Here is a 24,453-nt window from a genome sequence, read left to right as displayed (position 1 = left end):
GACGTGTCGGTCGTTCGTGTTTCAGACGTGGTTCTACGTCAGTAAAGGTCAGAATAATCGTTTCCTCGCCTCCCTCCGTCAGATCGAAGCGGGTCAGTACTGCACCTTCTCGGTGTCTGTGGACGGTTCGGTGAAAGCTTGTGGGAAAGGCAGCTACGGTCGTCTAGGTCTGGGCGACTCCAACAACCAGTCCACCCCCAAGAAACTGGTGCTGGAGCCTCACCGGAGCATGAAGAAGGTGTCGTCCTCCAAGGGCTCCGACGGCCACACCCTGGCCATCACCGTCGAGGGCGAGGTAAGACTCTACGGAATGGTCGACTGGCGGCTCCTTGTCCTGAAGTAGACTACATCGTGATTGGTTCTTCTTCAGGTGTTCAGCTGGGGAGACGGAGAGTATGGAAAACTGGGCCATGGCAACAGCGCCACGCAGAAGTACCCCAAGATCATCCAGGGGCCGCTGTTCAGCAAGGTGAGCGCCCTGCAGTGGAGGACGGAGGACGACTCTGGTTTCAGTCCTGATCACTCTTGTGTCTCTTCCAGACCGTGGTTTGCGTGTCTGCTGGCTACAGACACAGCGCTGCCGTGACCAGCGACGGCGAGCTGTACACGTGGGGAGAAGGCGACTTCGGCAGACTCGGTACACGCGTGTTGTTCTTCATCTCTGTAACTCAGTGAAGTGTCTGAAGGTTCTCAATCCTCCAGTTATGGTTCTCCAGAGCTGTTTCAATCAATCCACTGGACGTTAAGAAGGTTTCTTGAAGACGCCTCACCTCTCGTCCAAGAGGCAGGAGGTTCTTGTCCCAGTTTATTACATCCCGTCCATCCATCAAATATCTTCACAACCGTTGCAGATAGAAAGATGAAACAAAAGGCGTTATATTCAGGGAGGCGAGGGGATGGAAATTAGATCACAATCTTGACCTTGAAAAAGTAGGTCAAGGTCAACTGACCACTTTTGTATCTCTTAAGGTGCAAAATTCTGGAGAAAGTAGGTGGAAGAAGGTCAGGGTAAAATGTTGAATTCTGGGGTGTCGCGGGATGTTGCAGTCGACTGCCTTGTTAACCCTGTGAGGTGTGGTCAGTGCTTTTCACATTCCAACCATATTCCATCCATGACCACACCCCACATAGTTAATAAGCTGGAACAAGACCAGACACCTTAAGAACTGAAGAAGCCTTTGGATGAGAGAAGAAGCTTCTTCAAGAAGCCGTCGTAGAGTCCAGTGGATCGATTCAAATATCTTTGGATTGTTCAGTGAAGTGTTTCCTGCGGGTTTTCAGCGTCCGTCTCTTCCGTCCCGTTCGTCTCCTCCTTTCAGGCCACAGCGACAGTCAGAGCCGAAACGTCCCCACGTTGGTGAAGGACGTCAGCGGCGTGGGACACGTGGCCTGTGGCAGCTCCCACACCATCGCCGTGGCGCAGGACGGGCGCTGCGTCTGGTCCTTCGGAGGAGGGGATAATGGTGTGTTGTAGGGGGCGGGGCTTTAAACTGTCTCTTCTTCCTGTGAATCAACTCCTGGGCTCATACGTGACTCACGCCTGCAGGTAAACTCGGTCACGGAGACACCAACCGCGTGTATCGTCCCAAGGTCATCGAGGCGCTGCACGGATTCATCATCAGGAAAGTGTGTGCTGGCAGCCAGTCGTCTCTGGCTCTGACCTCTGCAGGACAGGTGAGACGCAGCCCCCCCAGCCCAAAGTAGTCCCGTTAGAACCAGGAAGCAGCAAAATATTCAAAACCTGCAACAAACCTGAAGCTAAGCTTTGATATGTTAAATTCAGATGATGCATAAAATAAAGTAGAACCTGAGATACGAGTTGAATCCGTTCCGTCAAACATTTAAAATAACTAAAATCAGTTTAATCTGTTCCAGCCTTTAAAAAACCCCCAAACCCCCCCAATGATGAAAAACAACAACACATTTTATCGACCAGTAGACACGCAGACTTTACCTGTGTGTAATTATTAATATATGTTACATAAAGAATGATAAAGAATAAAAAGAAACATAAAAGTCACAAGAACACAAGAACACAAGAACACGTCTTTACTCCACCAACGAGAACGAGATCCGGTCTCACTGATGTCGTATCCATCCGCCAACACGTGGTAAAGAACGAGTCTCGTATGTGGAGGTTCTACCGTAAACCTAACTGACCCTGAGCGTCGGGACGGAACAGGAAGGCGTGGGTTGTGGGCGGAGCTGATGGATGAGGTCATCGCTGGTTCTTACTCCCCGCTCAGGTGTTCGCGTGGGGCTGCGGTTCCTGTCTGGGATGCGGCTCGTCTGAGACCACCTCTCTGAAACCGAGGTTCATAGAAGACCTGAGCATCACCAAGATCATCGACATCTCCTGCGGGGACAGCCACTGCCTGGCTCTGTCCCACGGTGAGGCCCCGCCCCTCACGCCGTTGTCATGTGACTTTTATTCATGCTGGTTGAGGTGAACGCGTGCCGTTCCTCCTGCCTCCAGAGAATGAAGTGTACGCGTGGGGGAACAACACGATGGGCCAGTGTGGGCAGGGCCACACCTCCACGCCCGTCACCAAACCCAGGAAGGTGCTGGGGCTGGAGGGCGTGTCCATCCAACAGATCACGGCGGGGACGTCCCACAGCCTGGCCTGGACCGCGATTCCAACCGACAGGTAAAACCTGGACCCTCTTCGCTCCGGTCCGCGTCACGCCCCCCCCGATGTGTCGTCTCCTTCCTGTCCCCATCGGTTTCTGGTCTGTTTGTGCTGACTCTGTGTTTTTCCAGGCAGCTGGTGGCGTGGCACCGCCCCTTCTGCGTGGACCTAGAGGAGAGCACCTTCACCTACCTGCGCAACTTCCTGGAGAGCTACTGCGAAGGCATCGGGAACGACACGCCCCCCGCCCCGTTCGTCTCAAAAAGGTGCTCATCCGTCCATCTGCTGATTGGTTCCTGCTGATGACATGTGGCGTCCTAACGTTGTCTCCACGCGCTCCTCAGGGACCACCATCAGTTCCTCCTCCTGTGCATGAAGCTGCTGTCCATCCACCTGTCCCTGGCCCACGCCGGGGGCACCGGCGCCACCGTTTTGGGGGCTCAAGGCCGGCCCCTCAGGAACCTGCTGTTCAGACTCATCGACACCAACATGCCAGACTCCATCCAGCAGGTCGGTGCAGCTGCATGATGGGTAATGTGCGTTCTGCGTGAGGTTAAACTGGTGTCCCTCCTCCTGAAGGCCGTCCTCAACACGCTGTCCATCGGCGCCTCCCTCCTCCTGCCCCCGCTGAAGGAGAGGACGGAGCTGCTCCTCTCCCTCCTCCCTCAGGGGCCCCAGAGCTTGAACGTCCTCTCCAAAGGACAAGTAAGGAAGAGTTTCACGTCTCCATTGAAGCTGTGCAGGAACGTCCAACCCCCTCCTGTCCTTCACAGCGTCTGCAGTTGGATATGGTGCTCAGCAGCCTGCAGGATCAGAGCCACGTCGCGTCTCTGCTGGGTTACAGTCATTTCGGTGAGGTGTCGGGGGCCCTGGGGCCCCCCGTCACGCCCTGCCCCTCTCTCCGTACGCCGTCGGCGTCCAGCTCTGAAGCTTATGACCCCCTGCTGCTGGCGGAGGTGCTGCTGAGGACGCTGCTGCTCAGCATCGGCTTCTACACGGTGAGGAGAACGCCTGTGTGTGTGTGTGTGTGTGTGTGTGTGTGTGTGTGTGTGTAACCTCCAGAATGTAGTGCATCACTGGGGTGCGCTTCAAGACAAATTTGTGCATCCCAACATGACGTTTATGCATCCCAAAAGTACTAACGGAATATACGGTAGAAGCGACGCAAGGATTGAGTTTAGCCAATAGTACAATATAAAAACTAAACAAACTTAATTTTAATGATTTTATTTATAACATCATAACTGTGTAGGTAAAAATAAAAAAAGAGTAAAATTATGTATTAGTTTTATCAACATGTTAAAGCCTGGTAGTCATTAAAAAACAGTTTTAGAAATAAAGGTGTAATAGTTTTGTTTTTTAACTTTTCACTCAATAGTTTTCTTTGCCTTAATTCATATTTTCTCCTGTGGACACTGAACCAAGCTGACAGAACCTTCACACACATTTCAGTAATATCTGTAGTAATATCTGTAGTAATATCTGCAGTAACATCTGTAATAACACTTGTAGTAACACCTGTAGTAACACCTGTAGTAACACCTGTAGTAACACCTGTAGTAATACCTGTAGTAACACCTGTAGTAACATCTGTAGTAGTAACACCTGTAGTAACATTTTTAGTAACACCTGTAGTAGTAACACCTGTAGTAACACCTGTAGTAATACCTGTTGTAATACCTGTAGTAACACCTGTAGTAATATCTGTAGCAACACCTGTAGTAATACCTGTAGTAACACCTGTAGTAACATCTGTAGTAATACCTGTAGTAACACCTGTAGTAACACCTGTGGTAATATCTGTAGTAACACCTGTAGTAACCCCTGTAGTAATACCTGTAGTATCATCTGTAGTAATACCTGTAGTAACACCTGTAGTAACATCTGTAGTAATACCTGTAGTAACACCTGTAGTAACATCTGTAGTAATACCTGCAGTAACACCTGTAGTAACACCTGTAATAATACCTGTAGTAACACCTGTAGTAATATCTGTAGTAACACCTGTAGTAACACCTGTAGTAACATCTGTAGTAATACCTGCAGTAACACCTGTAGTAACACCTGTAATAATACCTGTAGTAACACCTGTAGTAATATCTGTAGTAACACCTGTAGTAACACCTGTAGTAACACCTGTAGTAATACCTGTAGTAATACCTGTAGTAACACCTGTAGTAACATCTGTAGTAACACCTGTAGTAATATCTGACCCTTTGTCTTCATTAACTTTTGATTGTTTTTATTCTAGAAAACACTCGTTGTCACTTGTTTTTTCTACAACTTTTACATCTTTGTTGAGGCGTGGTGATAATCAATCAATCAATCAACCTTTATTTGTACATCTCGTAACCCCACCAGCAGACGTTTCAAAGCGCTTTACCAGACAGACAAACCCAACAGGACTCTTCTTGTTCTCTGGAGGGTGGAGCTAACTCCTCTCTCGCTGCGGCGTTAAAACCAGCAGACGTGGTGTTGATGTTTGGTTGATGTTAATCACACAGAATCACGCCGGTGAGTCACGTGACTAGAAATTGCATGTGATCAATAACATAATGACGATTTCTGGGTTCGAAATGGAAAAGTTGTTGAATGTTAGTCCATTTAAAGCTTGCGTCCCAGAGACGCACGCTGTCTGACGATGGTGCGTCCCTGTCAAGGACGCTCGCGAACAAGAACATTGTGTGTGTTGAATCTCCTAGTACCAGTGTGTGTGTGTGTGTGTGTGTGTGTGTGTGTGTGTGTTCACGCAGGAGCGAGCGTTCGGAGAGCTGGAGAAGAACAGCGATAAGCAGCTGTCAGCTGACAGCCAGGACCGGACGGACCCCCCGTCTCACTTCCACCGGCTGCTGTCCGGCCTCCACAAACACCTGCTGGCCCACTGCTACGTCCACTCCGGCCAGGAGGTACGGGGAATCGGCCGACGCGTCGCTTCGGCCAGAAGATGCACGATTGTTCGGTATGTTCCCACTCACCCCTGCTGTCCCGTAGGCCGACGTCAGCGTGAAGCTGCTGCAGGAGCATCTCCACCTGCTGCTGCCCTGCGCCGCTGAGACGCTCAGGAGGTCCAGCAGGCTGCTGAAGGAGAGCTCCGCCGACGCCCACATCGTGAAGAAGCTGCACGGTAAGAACGCCACTGCTCACCAGACGCGTAAAATATGAACCACAACACCTTCCTGGCAGTTTTGATCCATCTCCCCTCGTCTCAAACCCCCTCAGAGGTGATGTACGCCTCGGTGGCAGGAAGCCTGCTCTGCCAGGTGACGTACTCCTTGCTGTTGTTGCCCCTGGCGATGGTGCACCCCCTCCTGAGCCATTTACTGGCCTTGCTGGAACGCCTGAACGACTTCAACAGGTTGCTGCCGGAGACGGGTCGGCTGGAGGAGCAGGAGCTGGAGGTGGAGGCGCCGAGGAGCTGCTCAGGTCGGGTGGCGTTTCCTGCAGATGTTCATTGTTGTTAGTGGTGCAGTTTTATTCTGTAAAGACATTCTTCCCTGCAGATAAAGGTGAAGACGGCACAGGCGTCGCTCTGCAGCAGCAGCAGGAGGAGGAGGAGTGTCAGTGGGTTTGGCTGCTGGATCTGGAGCGCTCCGTGGCGCTGGCGGTCGGCCGTTGCGTCGGTGGAATGCTGCAGGGCCCGCCGCCGTCGCCTCCGGAGAAGACGTCAGAGTTCTGGCTGTCCAATGTCCTCCTGAGGAACGGCCTGGAGACCGACTTTGAACAGCTGGGTAGGAAAACATCATGTCAGACACTCAGTATTCATTCAGCTGTCCAGACCATTCAAAATCAGATAGTGTAAATATGGTGTCACGCCCTTCAGGTCGTGATGCACCAGACCTGCTGCACACCTCAGGGCTCCACATGTTGTATCACTGTGTTGTTCTCCATCTGGTCCTGCAGACTCCAGCATGCCGTGGCTGACCGAGGCGGTGCTGCTGGGCAGCAGAGACGCCCGACTGGCACAACTCAGGATGGACGAGCAAACCAGGACGTTACTGGAGCTGGCGCTGGGGTCCTCCAGAGGACCTGCGGCGGACCTCCGGCAGAAGATGGAGGAGTACGCTCACGGCAAAGGTGCCTGAAGCTGGGCGGGACCGGACGAGTCGCCCTCCAGGACGGATGAATCGGTTCGTCGCAGTGACGGTTGTTTTGTGTTTTTTTTGAGTAGAATGGGACGGAGGAGGATCTTCAGGCGACGGCCTGCTGCAGACCGTCTGCTGCTGCAGCCTAGCTGCGCTCCTCAAACACTCCGGGCTGCAGAATGAGGCCTGTTGGCAGGACAGGTAACACAAACGTAATGTTTGCTGACATTTATTTTGAAATCCTTCAGTGTTTAATGTGCGTTTTATGTTTATGATGGACGGTCAGGTTTGATTTGTGTCTAATTTGTTGTTCTCCTCTCTGGTCCTGCTCCAGAATCAACCATGACCCCGATTAAAAAACGTTAAAAATATAATTCTCAGAAGAAAAGTCTTCTGCTTCCGTTGAATTGGCTCCTTATCTTCTGTTTAGCTCCGTCTGGGAAAACGTAAACACAGATTTTTCCGGTCTGCATGCCATAAATTGTTCTGTCTGAATTCATAGGGAATCTGATTCGGGAATGAACCCAGAAAAAAAACACGTAAAAAATAGCCGGTCCTCTTCCTGATGGTGCTCTTTGCTCGTGTAGGTCACATGGAAGCATGAGAATCACAAAGTGAGACCATTTCATGAGGAGTTAACAGACCTCGGAGGTGCTCGATGACGTGAATCAGTCGTTCTTTTTGTGATGTCCAGTCTCCTGCTGACGCTGTGCTTCACTGTGAAACAGATACGAGCCTTGTGAGACGCTGCTGGACGTCTACGAGACGGTTCATAAGATCAGAAACGCTCTGTTGGCTCTGAAAAACTCCCCGAGGACGTCCCAAGTGCAGAGTTCTCCTAAACAGGTACGTCCTTCAAATGACCCCACAGTATGTGTGGAAACCGGTCGACGTACCGAGAAAATGAGGGTAAGTACAGGTAGTCCTCAACCTACAAACACAACGGGTTCCAAGAGGCTGTTCATGAGTTGAATTGTTCATAAGTTGAATTGTTCGTAAGTCATTATTTATTGAAGGTAGGAAGCCTGACGTTCTGAGATGCTAACAGAGACAACAAACAACAACAAGAAACGGAGACGAGTGTTGGAGCTGGTTGAACGCAGCGGTGCTGCCCCCGCGGGTGTTGTGGCAAAAAGGGGAACTACAGGACGATAGTCAAATATGATGGCGTGCGTTTGTTCGTATCTTGAGGACTCCCTGTATTTGTTGCTTCCTCTTTGAGACTTTTTGTCTGAGTGTTCACAAAGACTTTTGTGAACACACATTTAAATTCCTGGTCTTTCAGTCTCCCCAGACTCCTGATGGAGGGAGGCAGGAGCCGAGCGCCCCCGTGGAGCAGCTCGGAAAGGAGCAGCAGCCCAGAGGCCTCTGCAGCCGGGAGGTGCAGGTACCTCCTCCCCCCGCGGCCAATCACAACCAGGAAGAGCCGGTGGAGGAGGACACCTATGGCAACGGTCGTATGTACCTGTCAGGTTAGAAATGTGTGTCTTTATTCCTCCACTTCCTCCAGCTAGATGCTGATTGGTTAGACGGTTGATGACCTCATCGCGACAAGACTCCCGAACCCCCAGTTCTTTTCCCGTCTCTCGCAGAAGTCCTGGAATCATTCATGGCCACCCGGGAAGCCATGCAGGTGCAGCAGAACGTGACAGTTTATGAATCCTTCGGCACCTCTGCCCTCCCCAGCAGCACGGAGAGCCCCACCAGTCCAGAGAGGGAGCCCAACCCCAGGCAGCAGTGGGACGAGCTGAGGGAAGCTGACCACAGCTTGTCTTTCCCTGCCGCCTGCCATATGGTGGTGTCCCGCTGCCTCTTCCTCCTGCTGGGGGTCCGACCCGCCTGGGTGGAACCGGGCCAAAGGGAGACCAGCCCGTCTGCGAATGCAGGAGGAAGGTAGAGTCTTAATTATTTTACAACTGCATTTATTTATTTAAATTAATTACCGATTTTCTGGACTGTAATATATAATAAAAAATATACTATAATAAAAAAAAACTATAATATATAATAAAAAATATACTACAATATAAATAAAAGATATACTGTAATATATAATAAAAATATACTATGATATAAATAAAAAATACTGTAATATATAATAAAAAATATACTATAATATAAATAAAAGATATACTGTAATATATAATAAAAATATACTATAATATAAATAAAAGATATACTGTAATATATAATAAAAAATATACTATAATATATAAAATAAAGAAATGCTATAATATAAAATAAAAATATGCTATAATATATAATGAAAAATATAAATAAAACAAAATTTAAAAAATACAAGTCGCTACTTTTGTCCTAGGTTTTGAACCATGCGGCTTAAAATGGCTAAAATGTCTAAACTGCATTACGACAATGAGAGGATCTAATCGTAAAGAACTGAGAGTACATGTGAGGACAGGATAATAAAGAGTTAAGGGAGAGTTAGGCTTGAGAAAATGTTCTAAAATCCATCCTGTAACTCCGGCTGGGCAGCTACGAATGGTTTACAACTACAAATATTGCTGGTGTCGTGTTTAGCAATGAAGTAAGTATGATAGCATTTTATTATTTGGCCCAAATGGATTAAATAACGTCATAAATAAGTGTATTTATAAATAACAAATAAATAAAATTAAAAAAAAAATTTTTTAAATTAAAAATAGTCGGTGCTCTCTCTCTCCATATAAATATAATATATATATATATTACTATATTTATATTACTATATATATATTACTATATATACATATATGCGCTCTATCGTCCAGAAAATACAGTTTAGCGGGCCGTATTACAAAGCCTACTGGGCCGTAAATGGCCCTCGGGCCAAGCCTGCATTAGGCGTCGCTTTTGTTATTTTCTTTGAGGTGTTTCTGCGCTAACTGTTAGCATGGTGTCCCTTCAGGAAATCGACGGTTGACTTGTTCCCTGCTGACGGACACAAACAGGTAAGCTTCGCTCCAGAAAGTGACTCGGCGCCTCGTCCTCATCGGCGCTGACCCGTTCTCTTTATTCTATAGTCCGACCAGTCCAAACACTCACTGGGACAATCCAGGAATAAGATGGGTAGGTGGAACGTATTTATCATCATCCATCAGTAGAACGTCAGCTTAGCAAATAGACTAGAAGCCACGCCCATTCATCTGTCTCCCCCTGCTGGTTGGCTCCAGGGTTGCCGCTGTGTTCCCTGGGTGTCATGAAGGACGCCTGGGATCGCCTGCGACAGTGCATCAGTCCGACGACCTCCATGGCCCACAGCGGCAGCGACACCACGCCCATCCTGCACCAGGTGTTCCAGTTCGTCTGCGGGAGCCTGGTGCCCCCATCCTCATCCTCGTCTTCGTCTCTGCCGGCCGGTCAGACCTGCGGCCAGGCGGATCCGAAGGCCATCGCGTTCGCCGTGACGCAGCAGCAGCAGAGAGCCGAGGTAGGAACGTCCGCGGTAGGAAGTAGAACCCAGAAGAGCGTTTTAAAGGTGCGACTAACAGCTGCTCGTGTCCATCAGCTGCGTCTGGAGGCCTTCTGTCAGATTTCGTCCTTCCTGTTCAAGATGGAGGAGAAGGGCGGTGGCTTCACCTCCTCGCCGCCGCCGCCTCCTTTACTGAAGTCGGTGCAGCTTCAGTTCCTCTCTGGATGCTTCGCTCTGGGGACGCAGATCATCGGACCTAACTCTGGAGCTCATTACGAGATGCAGCATTACACGGTACGACCCGGGAAACGTGTCGCCATGGAGACGTTTACGCTCAGTTACTATGGATTTCTGATGAATTGATGAAAATACAGCTTGAGATACGAGCTGCCCGACATGCAACCGTTTTGAGATACGACAAGTGACACCACCGCTAGTTGGCGGATGGATACGACATCAGTGAGACCGGATCTCGTTCTCGTTGGTGGAGTGAAGACGTAGCTCGTGTGTGAATTGTTTACGTAACTTATATATAATTAGTTATACACAGGTAAAGTCTGTGTGTTGATTGGTTGCTAAAAATATGTTGTTATTTTTATAATTTAGAGGGTTTGAGGCTTTTTTCCCATTAAAATAATTATTTTACTCGTACCTGGAGCTTCTTCTGTTTTGGACCCAGAGGGGGTAGAACCTGAACCTGAACCTGTGTCGTATTTCTTGCAGTCTGGAACCCACTCCGCGTCCATGGACACACAGAGAGAGCTCCAATCTGCAGCGCACACCTTCTACCAGCAGGTGGTGTGCCTGCTGAAGCACAGGATTCTTCTCCAACGAGAACTTCCAGGTTCGTGGGTTCTCCAGCGGTTTTGAAATATCTCTTATTCCGTTTGGTGTCTCCATCCGGTTGAGTTTTGTTCTCGTTCTCAGGGTTGTGTCAGCACCTTCTCCTCGCCACCATGTTCCCGCTGAACTTCTGCTACCAGCCGGTGGACCTGGTTCTGGTCATCAAGTGTGGGATCCTGGAGATCCTTTCCACGCTGACCAACAACAGCTGCACCCTGATGAACCAGGGCTGGTTTGCAACTTCTACTTCCGGGTCGGCGTTGCTGAGCAGCGCCGTGAAGCTGTCGTGCGCTCGTCTGCTTCAGATCCTGACGGTCGCTGCGAGGTGAGGACCACCAGATAGGGACGCGTCACCCCTTCTTGTTGGTCCTTTCCAGGTTCCTTAACATCCGTTGCTGTGCTCGCAGCTCCTGCGAGGAGCTGCTGCCCGCAGACGTGTCCCAGGCGCTGATGGAGGTGATGTGTGAGCAGCTCCAGAATGTTCTGCAGACGTTCCACCAGCTGCAGACGGCAGAACGGACCGACCTGGACTCCAGCGGCAAGGGCGCGAACCCAATCGGTGTTGACGTTCGACCATCTTGATCCCGGTTGGAGTATTTTACGGTAAAGTAGATCCTCTCGGGTCTGACGTGGGGCTTCCTTCCTGTTCCTTCAGGAGCTGAGAGCAGCAGGGTGGTGGAGTCCCAGCTGGGAGACTTCCTGGTGTTCCTCAGGCGCGTGCTGTCGTTACGAGTGATGACAAAACTTCCCACTTTCGTCAAATGGGTGGAACCCCTCATGGCCATTATTTCACACAAGTGCTCTTCAGGTGGGATCCCACACGGACTCCAGTTTTGTGGCGTTGGGTTTGTTTTAACTCCCTTTCCTTTCCTCCAGGAACCTCCTGCTCACACAACCTTCGCACGAAGCTTCTGGCGTTCCACGTTTTGGAACGACTCCTACCTGTGTGTCCCGAGCCTCTGCAGACCCAACAGGTGGGGGCTGCACCTGCAGACCGCCTTGATGATGATGCGCGGACTCGGTTCTGAGGTTCCCCTGTCTGTGTTTCTCGTAGATTGTGAAGCAGCTGTTTCAGCTCCTGAATGTTTACATGTGGAAGGATCCGCTGGTGGAGAGGAGTCACGAGGACACGCCCGAGAAGCACCGCAGGGTGAGAACCGCCTCCCACTGACGCCACATGTTCTGTCATCGCATCAGTAGAAATATTACAGTAATCCCTTGTTGATACACGCTTCAAGATACACGACTTCACTACGTCGAGGACTCACGGAACGCAGCGCACTTCTGTGAGACACAAAAAAAGTGTTTTAAACAGTCTATCAGAGTGTTTTAAAGGTGATACAGATAGAAGGGGGTTTAATATCAGTATGGGGGGGTCAGAAATGTTTAAAATACCATAAATAATGAGATAAATAGTTTGTTGTTCTACCGTGGAATTTTGTTTTTCACTTGTGGTCCTGGAACTCATTAACCACGAAGAACGAGGGATTACTGTACCTCTGAGAACCTCATCTACATTTGAGAACCTCGTCTACCTTTGAGAATGAGAACCTCATCTACCTTTGGGAACCTCATCAACCCTTGAGAACCTCATCTACCTTTGAGAACCTCATCTACCTTTGAGAACCTCATCTACCTTTAAGAACCTCATCTACCTTTAAGAACCTCATCTACCTTTAAGAACCTCATTTACCCTTGAGAATGAGAACCTCATCTACGTTTGAGAGCCTCATCTACCTTTAAGAACCTCATCTACCTTTGAGAATGAGAACCTCATCTACCTTTAAGAACCTCATCTACCTTTGAGAATGAGAACCTCATGTACCTTTGAGAACCTCATTTACCCTTGAGAATGAGAACCTCATCTACGTTTGAGAACCTCATCTACCTTTAAGAACCTCATCTACCTTTGAGAATGAGAACCTCATGTACCTTTGAGAACCTTAAAAGGTACATGAGGTTCTCATCTACGTTTGAGAACCTCATCCAAGAACCTCATCTACAGTGAAGGAATAAGACAAATGTGGATGGATCTGAGAACAGCAGGGCTGTGTGATGAACAGACGGACCTGTTCTCCGTTGTCGGGGGTGTCGGGGGTGTCGGACCGTTTTAACCGACCTTTGGTAAACGGGTGTGTGCAGACCCCCACCAGCCACGATGAATGTATCCCCATCGGAGACTTCTCCTTCGATCCTCGTAAGACGACCTGCTGCTCCCTGGAGAGCGGGAACCTTCTGTCCCACGGCTCCGGAGGCAAAGGCTACGGCCTGGCGACCGCCGCCATCACGTCCGGCTGCTTCACCTGGAAGGTGAGCGCACGCTTCGGCGTCCACGTCTCCCGTTTCTACCCTGTCTGAAGACTCAAACCCAAGTCTGCCCCCCAGTTCTACATCACCAAGGAGAACCGGGGCAACGAGGGCACCTGCGTGGGCGTGTCCCGCTGGCCGGTCAAGGACCACAACCACCACACCACCACCGACATGTGGCTGTACCGCGCCTACAGCGGCAACCTGTACCACGGGGGGGAGCTGGTGCGCACGCTGCCCCCCTTCACGCAGGGCGACACCATCACCTGCGTCCTGGACATGGAGGCTCACACCATATCGTTCGCCAAGAACGACAAGGTCGGAGAACCCGTCCGTCTGTCATCGTTTTCCTGGGGGAGTTTTTAGCTTCCTGGTCATTTTTTCCCGTTTGTTTTCTCCCCGCTAGGAGCCGAAGCTGGCGTTCGAAGGCGTGTCGGCGTCGGAGTTGTACCCGTGTGTGTTGTTCTACAGCAGCAACCCCGGAGAGAAGGTATCTGACCAACAGACGGGCGGGGGTGGGTGTCGGTTCGCGTCCTGACCTCTGCCCTTCCGTCAGGTGTCTCTACACCAGCTCCAGATGCGAGGCGTGCCCAGTCACCTGCTCCCCGGGGAGCCCCTCTGCGCCCCCCGCACCTCGGTGCTCCTGGAGGCCACGGCGAAGCTCCTCCGGCGGCTCCACCAGAGCGAGCAGACGTGGGCGCCGCACATCAACCAGCACATCCACGCCCACCTGGAGCTGCTCGGCCCCCTGCTGAGGGAGGGGGACGACTTTGGTACGGGTCAGGAGGTCGAAGGTTAACATGTCTACACACATTACCTAATGGGGTCACAAAAGGGCCGTCTCATAAAAGTGTAAAAAAAATGTAATACAGAATTATTTTTGTCTTTCAATGCTTCAGATATTTATTATTTATTACCTCAGACCTATCCATAGATGTAAAGGTTATTATTGATTTGTTATTATATATGTTTATATGGAATTTGCCATTAGAACCCTGTTTTTCTTATAACGTGAAAAACACAAAATATGGAATATTTCCAGGTTATAGATAGATAGATAGATAGATAGATAGATTATAGATAGATAGATAGATAGATAGATTATAGATAGATAGATAGATTATAGATAGATTATAGATAGATAGATAGATTATAGATAGATAGATTATAGATAGATAGATAGATTATAGATAGATTATAGATAGATAGATAGATTATAGATAGATTATAGATAGATAGACTGACTGATTTATTGGGAGAGAAACTCATAAAAACAATAAAATGGTCGCTTTTTTGCCCCGCAGATTGTGAGGGAGAGGAGGATGATGGGGAGGTTTCTGGCGACGAAGCGGGGGGACGGTCGCCGCGGCGCCGCCTCCTGTCGGACCAGAAGCTGGCGGCTCTCTGCAGCGAGGTGTGGCCCGTCCTGGCTCTGATCGGGGGGGTGGACAGCGGCCTGCGGGCCGGAGGGCTGTGCCGGCACCGGCCCAGCGGGCGCAGGGCCGTCCTGCTGGGGGTCCTGAAAGAGGGCAGCTCATTGGCCAAGCTGCAGTGGGAGGAGGCGGAGCTTTCTGTCAGGTATCAGAGTGAGAGGATGATTGCGGTGAAGTTTCATCAGACGAGTGGTTTTGTTTCATCTTTTACACCCCCCCCCTTCCACACTGATTTACTTTCTTCTTGCTTCCTCCTCTTCACCCTTAATCCCGTTAATCCCCGTGGGGGTGTCACTCCATCGTGTATCTGTGGCGTCTTCCTGTCCTGTCCGATAACTAAGCTCCATGACTTCTTGGTCACCCAGCGACACGCCCATCATCTCCCTGGAGCCCTGTGATTGGTCCTGCTGTGACGTGGCCTCGCTGGGCGGCCTCAAACCCACCGTGTTGTTAGACCTCATTTATCTGATGGGGCTGCTGGAGGAGCAGGGATGGCTGGTGGGGGTCCCTCCGGCCCCCAAGGTGAAATACTCTGAGGAGACGGCGGCTGAGGGCGAGGAGCAGGATGAAGACGCTGATGTCAGGTGGCTGACGGAGGATGAGAGGAAGGACTTCAAGGAGCCAAAGGAGCCGGACGTTTTCCTATCAGGAATCCCAGACCCCCGGGAGTCCATCAGTCTGCCCCCCGCCGCTCAAACGCAGCCCCCCAGAGCCGACGGCTTCGCCCCGGAGCTGAGAGCGGTCCGGGTCTCCTACCTCCTGATCGGCGCTCTGAAGACGCTGACCGTCATGTTCGGCTGTGAGAAGCTGTCTGATCTGCTCCGAGCGCCTCAGCAGGAACTTCCCGGCTCCCCGGCGAGTCCCGTTTCCAACCTGGACCCGGATCGGGCCAGGACCGGCGGCGGGCGGTGGGACGAGAGGGCGGAGCTGAGGTCGGTGATGCAGTACGTGGTGCAGAGCATGGTGAAGTGGGCGGTCAGGCCCTGTCCCATCAAGCAGAGCGTCTCTGTGGCCGACCTGGAGCGAGCCCAGATCATGATCTACAGGGGAGCCCTGAGCCGCCTGCAGGAGGACCGGGACCACAAAGGTACCGGGACCGGTTTCACCGTGAGAGAGTCCGGTTAGAGCTGCGTTCAGGGGAACCGTTCAGAGTCACGTCGCTCCGGATTAGACGGCGGTTTTCACTTTACGTCACAAATATTAGCATCATGTACAATAAATCAGAATAAAACGTATAATATCATATTATTAGCCCGTAGCAACCCCCGTGACCCACGATGAGGAAGAAGCAGCTGAAGACGAGACTCTGCCGTGTCAAAAATTAAAATTTTATTGATTGTCAGCTTCAAATAGATTCATGTTAACAAATATAATTAAAATACTTTCATTAATAAAGTTCAGAACACAACTGGGATCGGTTATAGATAGATAGATACTTTATTGATCTGCAGTTAATTCAACTTAAGGTCACGTCCCCCGTTAGCGACGTTAGCTGAGGTTTAGCTGCCTCTAGTCCAGTCAGATGATTCGGTCCCGTTTAAATAACGTGTGGAGACATTTTTAAAACTCTGTAAAGTGTTTTTTTGTTTCTACGTGATCAAACGTTCTTTGGTAAAGTTCTAATCAGAACGTTTGTCTCTCCAGAACCGGCCCCCCACCCGTTTCAGCCCCTCTCCAAGTCCTCCAGCTCCGCGTCGCTCTACAGCGCCGGGTCGGACGGCACCGCCGTCTTCGGCCAATCCAACCGGGCCTCCGCCTCGTCCTCCAACCCCGACCTGGCGTCCTCCGCACCGGCCGGCCTGCAGGCGGACGGCCTGGACAGCTTCAACCCGTTCTTTCCCATCAGCCTCCTCCAGTGAGTGACAAGCCCCGCCCATCGGTTTCCTGCTGATGCTCATCCTGCGTTTACACCCCCTCCCCCCTTTCTCCAGGCACATGGTCCTGACTCGGTTCCCCACCCTCACCGGTCTGGTCAGCGCCCCCCCAGTGCTGCACCCGTGCTTCAGCCTGGCCAGCTCGGCTTCCTGCGACGCCTTCACAGAGCAGCAGACCAGCTTCATGGAGCCGGGTCCCTGCAGCACGCAGGCCCGGAGCAGCCTGGGTAAGGGGGCGGGACCTGCAGAGGAACACCCCCCCGACACACAAAGCTTTTCTTACAGCTCAGATTTCACATTCGTCATCAAACCTGCCTTTAAAGTACTGACAGTTGAACCCCCCCCCCCGTCAGTGGGTGGAGGATTCCTCGTCTCCAGCATGATCCTTCACAAACAGCACGTGCCCCCCCCCCCACACACACACACACCACCATTAGATCACAGGCTGAAGGACATGCATGGTTTGGTACCGGTCCAGGGGTCATTTGGTACCGGTCCGGGGGTCATTTGGTACCGGTCCGGGGGTCATTTGGTACAGGTCCAGGGGGTCATTTGGTACCGGTCCGGGGGTCATTTGCTACCGGTCCAGGGGTCATTTGGTACCGGTCCAGGGGTCATTTGGTACCGTTCGGGGGTCATTTGGTACCGGTCTGGGGGTCATTTGGTACCGGGCCGCACAGAAAGAAAAAATAATTTACATGACCTCTTGTTTGATTTATTTCAGAGTCTGAAAGACGTTTTATTTTGAAAAGTGACGTCTGAGGAGTGACGCTCAGACGAATTCAGGCGTCTGTCCAGTTTGACAGGTCTACAAGGCGCACCGTTGGTTTTTGAGAAGATGAAAGGCTTTTAATTGCGCCTTGTAGTGCGGAAAATACTTGAGTTTCACCTGTGGGCTCGTTTTTGTGTTCTGTCTTTACTTTTCTTGTACTTTTCTTTTCCTCTTCACCCACCAGAACGGACACAAATGTTCGTCACCAGTCGCCTGCTAGAAATGGGATTCTCTATGAGGCACATCTACTGGGCCATGGAGGCAGCAGGTACTGCCCTGTGGGGTGCGTTGGATTCTGTGTGTCTCGTCCTCAAACGTCTGTCCTTCATCACCCCCCCCCCCCCGGAATAAAGACGGGTTCACAAACACGTCGCGTTTGATGGCTTAACGTTAGCATGGTGTCATCGCAGCTGCATGATGCTCGTCTTTTAGTTCAGCAAAAACTGCAGGATATTTAAAATGACCTGCTGCTCAAATGATGTAACTCTAGTTCCAAACATTACAGTTAGACAGAAAAAACATGTTTGTTTGTTTCTCTGTTCTAACATAAATCCTTTTAATCTGTCAGGTTATTAAACCCACAGAACTCCATCAATCAAGGATCAAACTATCAATCAATAAAGAAAAATAACATCAGACACAAGTTAGGACGTTAACTTTGTTCACTACGTTTAGTCAGAGTTAAGATGTGTTTAATTACTGCATTGTGGGAAATGTAGTTTTGTTCAAAGCACGCTTTAGACCTATTTATTTTTAGACACTCTGACCTTTATTGCCCTAGCGGGCCACCTTAGGCCCCCGGGCCTTGAGTTTGACACATATGGACTAGAATCTAAACTAATTTGAGGCACTAATTAGAAAAAAAGACAAAATCTTTGAAAAAATTCTATCAAATTTCTGTAAACATTTGAATTTCATGCAGATTATTAGTGGGATTATCCAATCAGGTGTTCTCTAGCTCATCGTTCACGCCTTTCGTCGCCGTTTTTTCAAAAACTTGCTGCTGCTCTTGGTTTCTTTCGTCTCAAAACATTGTGGCGTTTGGAGCATCTGCATGCTGCACGGTGTCCTGTGAAACCCCCCCCCAAAGCATGTCCCACCCTGACCCCCTGGCGTCACCTGGTGACCTTTTCACCTGACCTCTGACCCTGTGGTTCCTCCTAGATGTCGCAGGTGACCTGGACTCTCAAACCATCGAGGTGCTGGCCAGCTGGATGCTGGAGCACCCCCTCACGGAGGACCAGCACGCGCCCGACACCCCCAGACTGGAGGGCGCGCCCGAAACGCCGTCGCCGGACGGGCCGGAGACGGTGCAGTGCCCTGAACGCCCCGTCAGCCAACCCAGTGAAAGGTCAGAAAGGTGTTGTGTAAACGTTGCCCCCCCCTCCCTGATCTAACGTTCTTCTGCTCAGTCTGCTGCCGGGCCTGGATTGGATGGAGCGGGAGAACTTCCTGGACGTCCACCTCACCAGGAACCGCCCCCCTCCGGCGCGTCGGCGTCGCTCCGGCCCGACTCAGAGGACGTCCTTTAGGAGAGCAGGTCAGCACCGCCCCCCCCCACACCTGAATGACACACCCATGAAAGGTACCCAGTGTTAATTTTACCTCCAGAAAGTAGTGCCCCCCCTGGATGCGCGTCAACAAATATTTGTGCGTCCCAACATGACGTTTATGTATCCCCAACGTAATAACAGAACATACAGAAGAAACGTACAGAAAAGAGTTTTACCTGGAGTACAAATAAAACCAAAGAAACTTCACTTTAATGTTTTTATCAACAACTGTTTAAGTGAAAAGCTAAAATGAAAGGAAAGGTGTAAAAAACTGTGGTGAGACCAGCGATGTTGTTTGGTCTAGAGACAGTGTCACTGAGGAAAAGACAGGAGACAGAGCTGGAGGTAGCAGAGATGAAGATGCTGAGGTTCTCTCTGGGAGTGACCAGGATGGATAGGATCAGGAATGAGTACATCAGAGGGACAGCACATGTTAGAGGTTTTGGAGATAAAGTCAGAGAGGCCAGACTGAGATGGTTTGGACATGTCCAGAGGAGAGATAGTGAATATATTGGTAGAAGGATGCTGAGTTCTGAACTGCCAGGCAGGAGGCCTAGAGGAAGACCAAAGAGGAGGTTTATGGATGTAATGAGGGAAGACATGAAGGTAGTTGGTGTGAGAGAAGAGGATTCAAAGGACAGGGCTAGATGGAGGCAATTGATTCGCTGTGGCGACCCCTGAAGGGAAAAGCCGAAAGGAAAAGAAGAAGAAGAAGAAGTGAAAACAAAAAAAAGAGTAAAATTATATGTTTAGTCATTTAAAAAAAAACAGTTTTAACAATAAATAAGGATGTAATAGGTTTGTTTTTCATTTTCACTTTTCACTCAATAGTTTTCTTTGCCTTTTTCTTTGCCACACACACATTTCAGTAATATCTGTAGTGATACCTGTAGTAATACCTGTAGTAATACCTGTAGTAATACCTGTAGTAATACCTGTAGTAATACTTGTAGTAATATCTGTAGTATCATCTTACTTATCTTAATATCTGCATTAACTTTTGATTGTTTTTTATTGTAGAAAACACTCGTTGTCACTTGTTTTTTCTACAACTTTTGCATCTTTTTTGGAGGCGTGGTGATAATCAATCAATCCATCAATCAATCAATCAATCAATCAATCAACCTTTATTTGTACATCTCTTAATCCCACCAGCAGACGTTTCAAAGCGCTTTACCAGACAGACAAACCCAACAGGACTCTTCTTGTTCTCTGGAGGGTGGAGCTAACTCCTCTCTCGCTGCGGCGTTAAAACCAGCAGACGTGGTGTTGATGTTTGGTTGATGTTAATCACACAGAATCACGCCGGTGAGTCACGTGATCAATGACATAACGGCGATCTCTGGGTTCGACATTCAAGTGGAGAAACGGAAAAATTGCGACTGTTTTTATTGAATAGGAATGCACGTAGAGCGCGCTGTCTGACGATGGGGCGTCCCTGTCAAAAACACAAGGACGCACGCAAAACCAGAACACTGGGTACCTCGTTCTTTCCAGACTTGCCGTCGCCCAACCCCCTCCCGCCGCTCTACCAGCAGCCCACGCTGGTCGGCGATTGGCCGGAGCCGGTGGAGTTCCACCCCTACTCCGCCGAGGAGGAGTCGGAGCTGGGCTACATGGACGACCCGTACCAGGAGGAGGCGTTCGAGGACCTCCTGGCGCCGTCGTTCTTCAGCCTGGAGAGAGACGCGCTCCAGATCGTGGAGGTGACCATCGAATAAACAGCCCCGCCCCCCAGGTGGAACGCCATCCAACCTGTCCCGTGTTGCGGCGCGTCTTTTCAGGCCGGGGAGGAGCACAGTCAGATGGTGCGGTGCGAGCTGTGCGACACCTTCACCCTGCAGTTCAACAACCACATCAAGCGGCGCCACCCGGGCTGCGGCCAGAGCGCCGCGAGGAAAGGCTACGACAGCACCGGCGCCTACGTGGACGTCTGGTTCAAGGGCGAGTGCGGCTCCAACTTCCCCTTCTACCTGCTGTGCGGCTCCTGCAGGGAGAAGTACCTGTCGGCGCACCTGAGCGAACCCGGCTCCAAACGAGAGAGGTGCGGCGGCAGGAAGTGACGCGTAGCTCCTCCCCTTGTATTTCCTGTTTCCTGATTCGTCCTTGTTGTGTTGCAGGATCAAACGGCTGACGTCCGATCTGATTGGCCAGCTGGACGGCGTGTCCGACGGTAGGACCCCCAATGATGTCGTCTTTGAGGTCGCGGGAGCGTCCCGGTGAACGCTCTTCCTCCTCTTCCTCCTCAGACGACTGGGACGCCGGCTGCCGGAGCGAGGGCGACGCCCACAAGCTGACGGGCCTGGAGGACTTCGGGCTCCTGCTGAGGCCCCTGGGGCTGACCGAGAAGAAGCCCGTGCCGGACCCGATCCCCTTCGCCGAGCCCGACCCCCTCGGAGCGCTGGCATGCAGCTCGGGCGGGGCCGGCAGGGCGGCGGCCACCGCAGGTAGGCGGGTCCACGCCACCTGACTCGTCACTCATTGGTCGTAGCTGGCCAATGAGTGAGTCGTCGCACTCACATTAACTCTTTGTCTGCTGGACATGCAGGAAACGCCCTGGTGGAGCTGAAGCCCTCGCTGAGCCTGGGGCAGCAGGCCGCCGCCCTGAGGGACCCCCCCGACCGCCTGAAGGCGCTGAGGCGGGTGTCGTCCACCGCCCAGACGCTGCTGGCCTACAGCATCGTGATGCGGGCGCTGTCCCAGACCGCCTCCAGGTACGTTTTTGCTCCGCCTCTGCCTGACCTCATGTCTCCTTCGCCGCCGTTTGAAGCTCCGCCCTCGTCCCCCTCCAGCGTCTCGCTGTCCGGCCCTGCCGGCGCGCTGGACTCTCTGGGTCTGGCCGACATCCGCATCCTGGTCCGTTTGATGACCCTGGCGGCGGGGGGCCGGTCTCATGCCTGCGTGGACAGACGGGCAGGGGCGGCGCCGGAGCGCGACAGCGCCGCCTGCATCAGCTTCCTGTCCGCGGCCATCGGGGGCGTGGTGTCGCACAGCGGCGCCGCCCATCGCCAGCTAGTGGAGATCTGCACTCAGGTCAGCCGTCAGGAGGTCAGAGGTTGCATCTTCCATTTCCTACCGGTACAAACGATGATGTCACGTCCGTAGGACCTGATGGCGGCGGCGACGGGGGAGAACGTCGGGGACCTCAGTGACCAGGCCCCGCCCACCTTCCTGGTCACCCAGAGTCTGGTTTCCCTGCTGACGGAGAAGGTCCAGTGGTGCCAGGGGCGCGGCGAGCACGAGGCCAACGGTGAGGACGCGTCATCGCGGCGTTCGTTCACGCCCCGCCCCCCCCACCCTCACGTGTCCCTTTTGCCCCAGATTCAGGGACCCAGGGGCAATCGTCTTCATCGCTGAGCGCCCGGGCGGGGCCCCTGGAGCTGGCTAACGCTTTAGCGGCGTGCGTCCTTTCGGCTCGACTGGCTGGCGAGCACCGCCAGTGGGCGACCCGGCAGCTGGTGCGGGCGCTGGCCGCCACGGGGCGCGACCCCGCCCCCAGCCCCGCCCCCAGTCGGCCCCAGACCTACAGCGACCTGGCTGGAGACCTGCGCAAATGCCCCCTGAAGAGGCTGGAAGGACATTACAACAAGGTGAGCGGCGCTTCCTGTTTTGAGCAGCTCCTCAGGTGAGGAGGGGGCGTTCACCTGAAGTTGTGGCTCCGCCTCCAGGTGACCAGCTGTTCCTGGAGCGCCGATCAGAACCTTCTGGCCACCTGCTCCCAGGACAAGGTGGTGCAGCTGTGGAGCGTCGGCCGGAGCGCCGTGGAGCTCCACACCACCTTCTCCTGCATCACCAGGTGAGCGCCGCTCCGTCGTTTTCGCTCCCGCCGTTCCCACGCCATCACGTAAAAACGTCCACTCCCCCCCCCCTCTCAGCAAGGTGGACCGATCCGGATCCGGACCCGGATTCGGCGGCGATCGAAGCGGGAGGTGTCATCACACGTCTCCTGTGTGCTGGAGCAGCGGGGGGAACTTCCTGGCCGCGCCGGAGAACAAACACATCAACATCATGAGCGTCAGAGGTGCGGATGGGCGTCGCCCTTTCCTCCTCTAGTGGGGGCGGGGCCTTCTGGTTCTGACCACGCCTCTCTGCAGGTTCCCACTGCCACGTAGAGGCGCAGACGTCGCGTGTGAGCGCCCTCTGCTGGGCTCAGGCGCTCAGCCTGCGCAGGGACACCCCCGCTGAGAGCCTCCTGGTGGGGCGGCTGGACGGCTCCCTCTGCTGGCTGGAGGTCGCCCTGCAGGAGGTCGACCTGCGCGTGAGGAGCTTCGAGCTCACGCACTGCTACAGGAAGGAGGGTGAGCGGCGTTTAGAGGGGATGTGTGTGGAGCTGAGCTCCTGTTAACGCCCCCCCCGTCTCCTCCAGCCCCCCAGTGCGTCGCCTGGTACAGCGAGGACAAGCCCTTCGCGGCGGGGTACCCCAGCGGGAAGATCCTGCTGGCCTCCACCGAGACCTACGAGAACGAGGAGCCGGTGCTGCTGCCCGCCTTCCAGGTTGGTCGCCCCCCCCCAGAACCACAGTCGACAACTCCCCCCCCCAAAAAAACCCAGAGGAACCAGCAAATTGTTTGCCCCTGCAGGACAGAGTCAGTTCTCTGAGGTGGGACCCCACGGGACACCTGCTGCTCTGCTTGGGGAGGTCAGAGGTCGTGAAGGTCCTGGGACGCTGCGGGGGCACCTGGGTGACCCTCCATTCTCTCGGTCACAGCAGCACCCTTCACACCGCCGAATGGTGCCCCCTCCCTGGCAGGGCCCCGCACCCCAGGCTCATGATGGCTGTGTGAGTAACCCCCCCACCCCAAACCCCCCATGAACCAACGAGTAGTCCTACCACCAAAGGAGGAGGAGGAACCTGAAGTCACTCTCTTTGTTCCCCAGGGGGTGTCAGAACGGCTCGGTGCACGTCTGGACTCTTCCACAAGGGGGCAGTGTTGTCTCTTTGCCCCACATGAAGAACAGCCCCCAGAATAAAAGCGCTGAGGTCCAGGTGGGTTTGAGCCCCCCCTGCTCTGAGGCTGTCAGACGGTCCAATCAGTGATCTTGTTCTCCTCGACCCTCCAGGAGGCTCCAGAGTGTGTGTTCGTTCTCCACGGACACATCACCGCCGTCAAGTTCCTCTCCTTCTGCCCCAGTGGGCTGGTTCTGCTCTCTGGAGGGATCGGGGGGCTGCTCAACATCTGGTCCCTACAGGTGAGGGGCCGCCCCGGGCGAGAAAGGGCCATGAGGTTCTTTAAGGTAGATGAGGTTCCTAGATGATGTTCTTGAAGGTACACGAGGTTCTTAGATGAGGTTCTTGAGGGTAGATGAGGTTCTCAAAGGTAGATGAGTGTCCTAGATGAGGTTCTTGAGGATACAAGAGGTTCTTAGATGAGTTTCTTAAGGATAGATGAGGTTCCTAAAAGTAGATGAGGTTCTCAAAGGTACATGAGGTTCTTAGATGAGGTTCTTGAGGGTAGATGAGGTTCTCAAAGGTAGATGAGTGTCCTAGATGAGGTTCTCAAGGGTAGATGAGGTTCTTAGATGAGGTTCCTAAAAGTAGATGAGGTCTTA

General features: G+C 52.2%; 1 protein-coding gene across 3 annotated transcripts in view; it reads left to right on the top strand.

Annotated features, from left to right (window-relative positions):
• Positions 1-24,453, top strand: part of LOC137608038 (probable E3 ubiquitin-protein ligase HERC1) — a 39,263-nt gene that overhangs the window by 5,070 nt on the left and 9,740 nt on the right. The window contains exons 5-60 of one of the 3 annotated variants that reach the window (XM_068334029.1): positions 83-295; positions 371-469; positions 541-637; positions 1,320-1,463; positions 1,547-1,674; positions 2,247-2,391; positions 2,477-2,648; positions 2,762-2,896; positions 2,975-3,140; positions 3,210-3,335; positions 3,404-3,628; positions 5,384-5,536; positions 5,622-5,754; positions 5,850-6,053; positions 6,131-6,358; positions 6,531-6,704; positions 6,799-6,913; positions 7,441-7,558; positions 7,998-8,184; positions 8,305-8,605; positions 9,618-9,660; positions 9,733-9,778; positions 9,883-10,139; positions 10,218-10,415; positions 10,845-10,965; positions 11,049-11,289; positions 11,372-11,523; positions 11,620-11,772; positions 11,841-11,938; positions 12,019-12,114; positions 13,107-13,274; positions 13,350-13,589; positions 13,678-13,761; positions 13,828-14,044; positions 14,576-14,849; positions 15,070-15,791; positions 16,349-16,559; positions 16,636-16,805; positions 17,535-17,633; positions 18,515-18,701; positions 18,763-18,890; positions 20,401-20,609; positions 20,688-20,947; positions 21,024-21,076; positions 21,153-21,350; positions 21,452-21,617; positions 21,696-21,936; positions 22,009-22,153; positions 22,225-22,493; positions 22,572-22,699; positions 22,779-22,924; positions 22,998-23,201; positions 23,270-23,397; positions 23,484-23,683; positions 23,782-23,890; positions 23,965-24,093. In XM_068334029.1, the coding sequence (XP_068190130.1) occupies positions 83-295; positions 371-469; positions 541-637; positions 1,320-1,463; positions 1,547-1,674; positions 2,247-2,391; positions 2,477-2,648; positions 2,762-2,896; positions 2,975-3,140; positions 3,210-3,335; positions 3,404-3,628; positions 5,384-5,536; positions 5,622-5,754; positions 5,850-6,053; positions 6,131-6,358; positions 6,531-6,704; positions 6,799-6,913; positions 7,441-7,558; positions 7,998-8,184; positions 8,305-8,605; positions 9,618-9,660; positions 9,733-9,778; positions 9,883-10,139; positions 10,218-10,415; positions 10,845-10,965; positions 11,049-11,289; positions 11,372-11,523; positions 11,620-11,772; positions 11,841-11,938; positions 12,019-12,114; positions 13,107-13,274; positions 13,350-13,589; positions 13,678-13,761; positions 13,828-14,044; positions 14,576-14,849; positions 15,070-15,791; positions 16,349-16,559; positions 16,636-16,805; positions 17,535-17,633; positions 18,515-18,701; positions 18,763-18,890; positions 20,401-20,609; positions 20,688-20,947; positions 21,024-21,076; positions 21,153-21,350; positions 21,452-21,617; positions 21,696-21,936; positions 22,009-22,153; positions 22,225-22,493; positions 22,572-22,699; positions 22,779-22,924; positions 22,998-23,201; positions 23,270-23,397; positions 23,484-23,683; positions 23,782-23,890; positions 23,965-24,093 (9,753 nt within the window). Of the gene's footprint in view, positions 1-82; positions 296-370; positions 470-540; positions 638-1,319; positions 1,464-1,546; positions 1,675-2,246; positions 2,392-2,476; positions 2,649-2,761; positions 2,897-2,974; positions 3,141-3,209; positions 3,336-3,403; positions 3,629-5,383; positions 5,537-5,621; positions 5,755-5,849; positions 6,054-6,130; positions 6,359-6,530; positions 6,705-6,798; positions 6,914-7,440; positions 7,559-7,997; positions 8,185-8,304; positions 8,606-9,617; positions 9,661-9,732; positions 9,779-9,882; positions 10,140-10,217; positions 10,416-10,844; positions 10,966-11,048; positions 11,290-11,371; positions 11,524-11,619; positions 11,773-11,840; positions 11,939-12,018; positions 12,115-13,106; positions 13,275-13,349; positions 13,590-13,677; positions 13,762-13,827; positions 14,045-14,575; positions 14,850-15,045; positions 15,792-16,348; positions 16,560-16,635; positions 16,806-17,534; positions 17,634-18,514; positions 18,702-18,762; positions 18,891-20,400; positions 20,610-20,687; positions 20,948-21,023; positions 21,077-21,152; positions 21,351-21,451; positions 21,618-21,695; positions 21,937-22,008; positions 22,154-22,224; positions 22,494-22,571; positions 22,700-22,778; positions 22,925-22,997; positions 23,202-23,269; positions 23,398-23,483; positions 23,684-23,781; positions 23,891-23,964; positions 24,094-24,453 lie in introns of all 3 variants that reach the window. The other 2 variants (XM_068334028.1, XM_068334026.1) reach the window with 2 other exon arrangements.

The sequence above is a fragment of the Antennarius striatus genome, chromosome 15 (assembly GCF_040054535.1).
Source record: "Antennarius striatus isolate MH-2024 chromosome 15, ASM4005453v1, whole genome shotgun sequence".
Classification (NCBI taxonomy): domain Eukaryota; kingdom Metazoa; phylum Chordata; class Actinopteri; order Lophiiformes; family Antennariidae; genus Antennarius; species Antennarius striatus.
This window is presented reverse-complemented; position numbering and strand designations above follow the sequence as displayed.